General features: G+C 31.2%; 1 protein-coding gene across 1 annotated transcript in view; it reads right to left on the reverse strand.

Annotated features, from left to right (window-relative positions):
• The window catches only part of LOC100167742 (lysozyme), a 19,427-nt gene extending 17,889 nt beyond the window's left edge, over positions 1 to 1,538 (reverse strand). The window contains exon 1 of the mRNA XM_001949283.3: positions 1,159 to 1,538. Coding sequence (XP_001949318.2) covers positions 1,159 to 1,255 — 97 coding nt within the window. The 5' untranslated portion in view covers positions 1,256 to 1,538. The remainder of the gene's footprint in view (positions 1 to 1,158) is intronic.
• Positions 1,539 to 11,086: the final 9,548 nt, after the last annotated feature.

Here is an 11,086-nt window from a genome sequence, read left to right on the forward strand (position 1 = left end):
CTGTTTATGTCTTAAGTACATATAAGAAATTTCAGGGGGTGAACATTGTATACATCAATGTGAAAACAGGGCTTGGTTACCACACAACCAAAATAACTTTATATATATTATTTTTTTGGGGTAGAGGAGTGGGGCTTATTGTATATTTGGAGGCTAAGCTCCCGACTAATTCCACCAATGCTTATGTAAAAACTAAAAGGGCCTCTAAAATATCTTTGAACCGGGGCCTCAAAATTGTAATTGCGGAACTGTACACGTGTAATAGTACTAATAGATATTATTGAACAATTACAAAAAAAAATAATAATATTAATTATAAGCTACCCTGTGATATTTCTGACCCACATATTAAAATAGTATTTTTTGAATATTTACAGTATACTATAAAAATTGTATAATGATCATCAAAATATTTAACAATATTGCGAAAATACAATATTAATATTGTGTCAAAGTTGTTTACTTTAAATACTCTCTAAATACTATCATAATATTATTAATATTATCTTTGTAATATTTCTGAATGAAATCATGCACATATTGTCAAATATATAATGCATAGGTTAATTGTACTCGAGTAAAATTTAATGTATTCAATACTATTGTTAAGGACAATTATAGGATAATGCAATAAAAAAAGCAAATCTGGTCACCGCATCAATAAACCATAGGTTATTGTAACGAGAATTTTTTGAACGTACCGGTAGACGACGCCATTAGTTACCCATACCTAATATCACTATGTTATGAATTTATGATCCGTCGGCCTGTGCAACTAAAACGTGCGTCGTCCTAAAGTACAATTATTTTTTCCTACCTATCTATAGTATTTTATCTCTATAATACTTGTCGCGTTCGACTCGAAACTGATAGAACGATATCACGATAAAATAACAAGGCACGATGGAAATTTTATTGTACGCATATTACGCTCATTACCCCACCGACCGGTTCGTCGCTTTTCATTGGTCGTGCCTTGATTGATATAAATATTATAATAACAGTATATAATAATTATGAGAGGCAAACTGGATACGACAATGTGCGCGAGACCCAACGGTGCTTCGGTCCGTTGCCTCATACCTTGTTATTTTATCATGATGTGGTACATGACAGCTTACCTAACCTACGGTATCGATATTGTTTCCGCCAACTTACCGGCCGTCGTCGCCATGGACGTCCACGACGCTGTCAGCAGCAGAGCAGCGGCGGCGGCGCACGTCAGGAAACGTTGTCCGGACGGGTCGCGCGTCATTTTCGTACTATTTGTTTACGTGGACCGTACACTGCCACTGCGTATCGGCCAATAACGAATTTATAATATTATTATTATTACGATGATGGTTCACCACGACGTAGTTATGGTATTGCCAGTATAGCTCGGACCGTGGTCGAACCGGTCAACGCGACGTAAACTTAATCTCTCCCGACGGTTTTCACCGTTTGTCGTCGTCGTCGTTATCAGCGAGGGCGATAATGGCTGCAGCTGAGGCGATAACGGTACTTCAGTAAAATCACAACTTCGTGCTGCCCCGCCAACAGAAACGCGGCTAATAGTTATTGCAGTGTTACCTCCATAGTCCATCACTACAATTTATGTTATTTTTTTTTGCCGCCTGCTGGCCGATGTGACCTTACAAAGTACATATATACATAATAATATATGCAACAGTGCGATTAACCAGCTGCAGGCATGCTCCTTTCTTTAATAATGATAAGATATTCAAATTCTAATAATTTAAATTTTTATGTCTATGTATAACCTAGTTTAAATACCATAATATGTTTAAATATTTAGATCTTTATATATTATACCAATGAAGAAGTGTCTTTATTTTAAAATGCTAGTCATTCTTATTCTCGTAAATTGTTAAGCAGATAACTTTTTTGAAAATTCTGATGTAGGTATCAAAATTAATATTTGAACAGGTAGTTTTTGATTTACTTAACTTTATGTAGGCACTGAGGAATTTAGGATAATAGGTCTATAACAATAGGTTTGAAAGGTATGGATACTAAAATGAATTGGAAATTATATTCATTAATATATAAGTACCAATAGTATTAGGTACCGACTAAACTATTGATATTTTATAATATTTTTAAAAATCACCCGAAACATAATCTAAGTATTTTAAAATATGAAAAATATAATAATAAGTAAAAAATTAAAAAATTAAAATTTCAATAAATTTATTATTAAAGAAAAAATGTTGGTGAGTATGCTAAATTCTTGGGGAATCACCATGTATACATTCCACAATTTGCGTAATCGATATAACGGTGTTCGAAGATTCCTTAGGTTCTATTTGGTTACCTATTACCTATAGAATATAATCTAAACGAGTCCACGTTGGTGACGTGACTCTATTAAGTATTTTTGAGACGTTATTCAGGAGTTGGATAAAATAATGGAATTTTTTTAATTTACATGTTCGATAACAATTGTGAGAATTTATTCATTACGTGCACTATTGAATTTAGATAACTGAAAAAAACATAATATACACGTAATCGAACAACAATTTCGTATGAATATAACTGAAAGGTAAGTACTGAAATGTTGATATAGAGCCTACCTCTATAATATACATATTATAGTTACGTTGGTCGATTTCAATTCCGAAAATATTATAAATACTAATAATCAATGATTAAACTGATTTACGATAAAAAATGTCTAAAACAAATATAAATTTAAAAAAAAATTCATAGACGTTATTTGAAAATTGTTGTGTAGATAAATTTTCATACTGCATCATTGATCGCTAAACCGTCATCTATACAAGATAAGGTATCAGGATCAATGGTGGCAAGTTAATGAAAATAATTAACTGTGGAAAGTTAAGTTAATTCTATTAAATTACCTTCAGTTATGTTAAAAGTTAACAAAAAAATAAAATTTAACTAGTTAAGTTAAGATGGAAAATAAAATTAACTTAACTCAGTAAAAAAAAGTTATTTTTTTTTTAAAGTCATAATATTCATAATTCATCAATTCCCTAGTATTTTGATTTGTACGGACATTTACCAAGACGCTTAGCACTGTGCAAACATAAAACTTACAATTATTATTATATTTAATTGTTAGCAGAAACTTATAAGTTATAGGTTAACTTTTAAACTTTAAATTATACTAAACTTGTTAGAGTCTAGAGAAGATATTAATTATTAGTAGTAGTATACATTTTACTGTAAGTCTTCTATCCTAGTTAGACTCATATTAAGTACCATTAAGGTGCGTTTATAATAGTCTATTATTAAAATGAAATCAATGAATAATGATAATAGTATAATACATAATATCAAAAATTGTTTCCATATTTATTTCGATAATGTTATTTTCTAATCTCATACGTTTGCTTGTATTTATACGGCAATATAAATTATAATTTATAAATATCTCGGACGACTTTTTGTTTTGTCCATTGGAATTATTGTCGTATTTACCAGAAACCAGTAGGTATATGTTATTGATATAATGATTTCCATTTAAAGACTGTGATATTTGGTTTTAAACCTGTTTATAGGAATTGGGGAGTTAGATAAAACAAAAATCGGATTATTCAATACCGAGTAGATCATTAAATAATAGAATTCGTGAAAATAACCAGTCCATACAATGGATAGTGTACTAATTATTACTCTTTACTGTAGTACGTATAGAATATAGATTATAATATAATTTGATTATTATGAATTGATGATATTATATTATTAGAAAAAAAATGATAAAAAAAAATAAATTAACTTAACTGTACAATAATGATAATTAACTTTAAAAAGTTAAGTTAAGACAATACAAAATTTAACTGAATAAATTAATAAGTTAAAAACAAAAAAAACTAACTAGTTAAGTTAAAAAGTTAAAAAAAATTAACTTTTTAACTTAACTTTAACTTTTTAACAAGTTAATGCCCACCTTTGATCAGGATACTAATTATTTACAAATTACAAACTAGGTAGTATATAACTATAATAGTTAGTATCAAAAACTCACTATTTTTGTGTATTTTACATATTTTGGATTTGTAGCGTCTCCGCAAAATCGCACCGATCACTCGCATGTGCACTGTCGTGTGCAGGTAACGATAAAGCAATCCACATGCGTGGATTCCTATAATAGCATAACGTGACCTCCGCGGTTCTGCAGAAGTCCGTCATGACTCACGAGGGTATCTCGGACTTAATAGGCATCTGCTGCAGCATACAAAACTATACATTTTAATTATACACAATGCATATAGGTACCTAGGTACACGTGGTAATCGGCGCTGGTGTTATATAACCAGTCGTTCTCCCGTCTGCAGACCTTTTTCGTGCCCAAGTGCAGGAATGGTTTACGAGGCACTCGGTGTACGACAAGAACGAGCCACTAGTATTTGTTCGGCCGACTGCTGCTCGTAAGTTATGACACTCGTGTGTGTGTGTCTGTGTGTGAGCGAGTGACGCGTGTGAGCTCAGAAACTGCCATACACGGTCGTAGCATGTTCTGTGGTCGTAGGCATGAGGGACTCTCGACGACGCGAGACTCGGTCCAGACGATGACGTAGTCGTCCGACGTCGTCGCTGGCATTATACGTTATTATACATTATTATTATTACTATATCGTGGCGGACGGAAGGTTATCGGACGTATACGTTCGGTGTGCTACGTCGGAATCCGGGTCCGCCTCTGGATGTTGTGATTACGCCCGAGGTTGTTTACCGGGTAACATAATACACACACGCGGATGCATTATTACAGAGTCGTCGTATTATGTTCTTGTGCAATGTTATGAAACAAAAAAAAAAAAAAACGAAACAAAACAAAACAAAAAAAAATCGAAAATCTCGTCTATAATAGTGTAATATTATTAATTATTAATTAACGACGCGGGCGATACAACATATATTATTGTAATATACAATGCGATGACGTATATTATTGTATATTAATATGTTTTAGCGTTATTATTTTACGCATCGACCTATTATACATAATAATAATATGCAAGACGAAAGGCGCATTGAGCGACGAAGGACGAGCGTAAACGTGTTAACACGTAAGAAAAAAGATTTTGTTGAATGGCATTCATTGCTATTCGCGGTATTAATTGTCAACAGCAAATCGCTTCCACTGAATTTTCGTAAAATCCTTCAAAATTTTTCCCGCGCGTCATTTACACTAAATCGCCGACCGGTTAAAATCCGTCTTAAAAAACACATTCGTGACATTGAATTTCGATTGTATATTTCAATCACAATTTTGATACCATTTCAATAAATTTCAATAATACGTTCGTCGGTAAAACAATCGCTAAAAAGTAAAAACCCACATTGTGCTACTACAACAGATCAGATAATATTATTTTGTAACGAGTAGGCACTAACAAAATATTGTTTTCAAAAATTATGATTTCACGATATTGTTTTGACGAAAACAAAGGTCAAACGCCTAATAGTCTTCAACGATGGTGTATATTTATCCGGTGGGAGGGGTCCTCTTGACAATTTTTTTTAGCCTGTATGACGTTCTTATTCTATAGCCTATAGGTAATATTATATTTATGACAATATTATTTGTGGTTGTTTATTTCATCACACTTAGCTTATTAAAAAATTGGTTTATGATGACACCGTCACGTGGTATACGCTACTATAATATGTTATACATTTTACATTTATTTTGTTGACATAACTTTCTGATCTATAGATGTAGGTACCAAATGAAAAATACCAATTTCCATATAATTTGAAAAAATAAAAATAAAAATACGTTTCAGCATAATATAGGTAAGTACCTACCCATAACATGTAAGTGGTTAAAATAATTGAATTGTCTGTCTCGTTCAAAGAGATAACACTATTTTGAAATAATCGTAATTCGTTTATTAGAAACAGAAACCAAATTTCAAAGGAAATCAATTTCGTTACAATATACACCGCAGAGGCTGGTGAAAAAAAATTGTTTTTCCGAGAAGTGTATTTCCAAACCTGTATACATATTATATCATATCCACTCCGCCCGTGGTTATAACCACACTGACGATTGTCAGTGAAAATTCAAAATCCTATCCAATATATATATATATATGGTGCTGCAGACGTCTTCTAATCCGATCAATAATATTATTGTGTACATGCTACTGCAGGCAATCGACCTTCTGTGGAAATATACCTATGGGTATTCTAAACCAGAGAGGTATAAGAAGCTCGCCAGCCGCACAAAAAAAATCATATACGATAAAAATATTATATTTGACTGTTGTGGAGTCTGTTGACATTTTACATCCGATAATCTGTTCACTATATATATTGCCGATATTAAACGCGATCAGGCGTTATGTGCAGTTTTCGTCCTATACGCACAGATAATGCAGAAATAACACACAACAAATAAAATGTTTAAAAAGATTTTAACTCGGGTAACTCGCTCCGCTGTATAGTATAATTGTCGTAGGTTTCGAGTGTACCCGATCGTCGTCGTCGTCGTCGTTGAGCGACGCGTATTATAATTAAGTCAACGCCAGCAATGGGTGTGTCAAAGTCGAATTTAATGATAAACCATCGCAGGCTAGAATATAATATTATCGAGACGTAGGTGTATACGAAAATGGAAAAACGATTCAAATCGAAGGAAACTAGTTGCGCTACCTGCAGTCTGAGCCGCACCGAAGACATTGTAGGTATACCTATACTATAAGTAATATCTTAGAATAGATTAAATTAAAATCTATAAATTTAATCTATTCTGTGCAGGTAATATATTATTAATATATAATAATGTTATACGTTTTATGTAATTTAAATTCATCTTTTTTATATCCTGTTTCTGTTATTTGATTTATAACTTATTAAGTTGTAATATTTTACCTTATATGTAAAAAATAAACAAAATTACAAAATACAATCCGCTGAAAGTTATTTTCCTCGCCGGAACATTGTTGGATAGGTAGCATTGCCAGTTTTGTAATTGGCCGCTTCATAATGCTGCCCCTTGTTTTGATAGTAGCTACTCGGACCAGTCCATCAGCTCCTTGATGTAGCTGAATGATCCTACCTAAGTGCCAGTCCAGGGGTGATTGGTGGTCTTCCTTTAGTATAACCAAATCTCCTAATTTAAAATTAGCCATGGACCTTGACCATTTGGGTCGTTGTTGAAGAGAGTTAACATAGTCATGGCGCCAGTGGAGCCAAAATTACTGAAACATTCTTTGAACCAAGTCCCATCTTCGTCTTGGACAATTTACTGTCGGTTCATTGGGCAGGGTTGGCTCCGGGAAAGTCGTTAACGGACGTCCAATTAGAAAGTGTCCTGGTGTCAATGCCTCCAAGCTGTCAGAATCATCGGAAACAGCCATTACGGCCCTTGAATTCAGCACCGCTTCAATTTGCACTAGTACTGTGTGTAGCTCCTCAAAATTAAGTATACTGTCTCCAATGCATCGGCGTAGATGGTATTTTGTTGATTTAACTCCGGCTTCCCCTAGGCTTCCAAAATGGGGGCATGAGGAGGAATAAATCGCCAGTCTATCCCTTCTTGGTGTGAGTATTCTAATATCCCTTTCCTTATGAGATCTGCTAATACTTTTGTATTGCTAATATATAGTTCTCAACAGTCACATTGCGTATTTGAGTTTGTTCTAATAAATAAATAAACTAATAGCTATTAGTGTTTTATTAGTTCGGTACCTTTATTGAATCAAAACAATAATTGTTTGCAAAAACATCGCACACGTGGCTTATAAATCAATATCGACGTGTAATATAGTCCGCAAAGTATGTATAAATATATGTGTTCACTGTTCACGGTAAACCAACTTTATTTACTACACTTAAAAGTTTAAAACATAACCTGGTTTCCGCTATAAGCCGTGTCGTGTCGTGTTACCGACATTTTGTTGCCAACGTATTAAATACATTCGAAACACGACACGACTATACAACACGGCGAAGTGAAAACACTTTACCCGGATTTAGGCTAAATGTATTAAAAATATCATCGTGTATATAGAAAACGATGATATTATTAATAATAGCGGAAAGTTTCAAGTATCTTCTACGGTTAATATTTTTTCATCGAAATATAACTAAGATAGTTTGAGGAAAATCCTGTGATAACGAAAATCGCCGATGATATAAATAAAGTATATAAATATAAATAAAGTAAAATCAAAAGAAAGTCAGCATAACTAACTCGTAAAAAAATATTGTATTATACCATTGTCTTCAACAACAATCAATTATTATTAATCCAATTAAAAAAAATACTGATGAATGATTAATATACCGCTACTACACTAATATTGAAGTATAAGGATAAGTTACACCTCGTAAATACTTCAATCTCCCTATATTATCGTAATCTTATCGCCAGCAATGTCTTGAATATTTTTAGCTGCGTCACTTTTTTTTTTATTATTACCTATAGGTTCAATAACATTCGCTATATGTACATTATTAAATATAGGTACCTACTGATTTACCGTGGTTGAATTTAAACTCTATTCTTTTTTTGATAACTTAATAAACGTCCATGTTATAGATTTGCATGGCACGAATCAATAAATCAAAGAAATACAAAAATCTAACACCTAATTGATTAAAACCTCTGTGCCACTCCTCAGCAAGTAAAATATTATCCTTTCATCGTGAATCAATTTTATATATTATAGGAAATATAAGATTTATCTTTTTTATTTCCGATCTATACGTATCTCCAAAACGATTGCTATGCGAGTGGTTTAGAAATGCATTCATTATATTGACTGCCAATATGAACTGCCAATGTAACTGTTTAAAATTGTATCAACAACAAAAGACAATATGTAGATTAGTAACCGACTTAGTAATGATAGTAAGGTATGTCGTCCATTATAGTGTGTCATATCACAAGTTCCTGCAGCGATGGCGAAATATATTTTGAAAATAATCATATTTAGAAAAATATGCTTGTATCAATAGGTAATTGAATGTCATGTATTATACCTTTCTAAATTACAACGAAACACAAAATCGATTTTGTCGAAAACCGGGGTTGCTTAAACATTTCCGTTTTCCCGTTGGTTTTTCCTTACCTATGTATCTGGATGAAATTTTCTAACAGAAACCACCCTCAAATGGCCTCAATGCTGCAAATATTAGATTGATTGTAGCATAAATTTACTGCTACAAGACGCGACGACAGACACAAAATAATTAAATAAAAAACACATAATTATAATATTATTAAATCAATGCATTCCTCGTTCAACTCAGAATCTAAAAACATGAAAGTGAAACAAATTAAATTTTTTTGTTATTACCATTATATTATTATACATTACATAATTTTCTGTTATTATGAGAAACGTGTCAACAAACAACAAAATAAATCGATTTTTAAATCATTATTACAATTATTAGTTAAGATATTTAAAATTTAGGTACAGAATTATGTAATGATGTATGATATTATTAGTTCAAAAAACAAAGATATTATTATGTGATTTTTACAGGTACCTATACAATTTTATGCACGGTTTCGTGTTTTTAAAATATTTAGCTATTAATATTATTACTACATAAATAATTTTCCAATTTCCTTAATCGTACTGCAATAGACGTTCTTGTCGTCCTTCATTAGTTATTGTCAATATCTATTTTCGAATTGTTTTCCTTGTCCATCATTTTTCACGTAAGTTTACTTTTTTACATACAACCATTAATTTTTGATTCTTTGATTTTCACACATTCAAGATATCCAGCCATATCTATATAACTCCGAGGTTAGGATTTTATAAAACTATAGAAATATGCGCAAAAACATGCACCAACTTACGAGAATTTAATAAAGTTTGAGTGTCTGCAAAAATGGTTCATCATCTCGTGAACTTAAAAAAGATTCATTAAACTAGGAACTTGATATAAAGATAAAAACTATTCGAATAGATCAGAAATAAAAAGACCACTGAAAAACACGATACATAAAATATAATTTTAATTGATTACAGAACACGTAAGTAAATCACTATAGTAGTAGTAGACATAATATTAAGTTGTTGTCGATATAAATTAAAATTATATTTTTCTACGAACGAAAAATAAAATATAAAATCACGATTTCATAAAATATAACATAATTTTATGTATTGATAAAAAAAATTTTTAGTTGGCAATAAATTACAATATTTTAAGTTTAAATTGTATTACAAATTACAATCCATGAATGTGTTGTACTATAATTTGTTTAGCCTTTGATAAGTATATATAAATGCTAATCTATTATCTCGTATTAACTTATAGATACATTATAAAACAATTGTATGATTATATTATTAATTCTACATAAGTATTATAGTGTATAAATTAGATTAAGTTGAGGTACACTTAAACAGTTTATAAATCATGACGAACACTTAATACTTTTGTGAATGGCAAATTTTAAAATTTTTAAAAGGTATATTAAAGAACAAGCTACAAAATGTGTACAAAATGTGTATCTATATCAGGGTTGGCAAAAACCCGGCCTTTATAGAAAAATCCCAAAAGACCTGGTGGGTTTTATTGTAAAAGTGATAATTGGTGGTTTATCTGGTTTTTTTCTGAAAAAATCAATCCAAGAAAATTGGAAGTTTTTTTCTTTGTATGTATTAGCTGCATGACTTTTTGATTTTTCCCTTATCGCCTTATCTCTATACCGGCCCCGCCAAAAACCATCTAAATAATATATTAGATATTGACATTCAGACCTATTCCCAATTGTTAATTGTTATTGACATAAGTGGCATTATTAAGTTTTGTTGTTAGTTGTTAAATTTTATTTGGATTATTCATTAAGTATTTACAAGGAAGTTACCTACCTTTAATTGATTAAAATATATATATTTAAGCAATGATAATACCTTATATTAAAAATAATAGATTTCTACTCACCATTGGTGTGTAATTTTTTTCATTTTATACTTTTACTATTGTACCTACCAAAATAAAAAAAATAATAATGACATTTTTTTTTCTAATCAAAGTTTAATAGGAAAATAAAATAATACTTATTAAGTAAATTTTTCTAAATATTAACACAAGTTGAAAAAAAAAATTTGAGTGAATTTCTATTTCAACCAGA

Source organism: Acyrthosiphon pisum, chromosome A2 (assembly GCF_005508785.2).
Source record: "Acyrthosiphon pisum isolate AL4f chromosome A2, pea_aphid_22Mar2018_4r6ur, whole genome shotgun sequence".
Lineage (NCBI taxonomy): Eukaryota > Metazoa > Arthropoda > Insecta > Hemiptera > Aphididae > Acyrthosiphon > Acyrthosiphon pisum.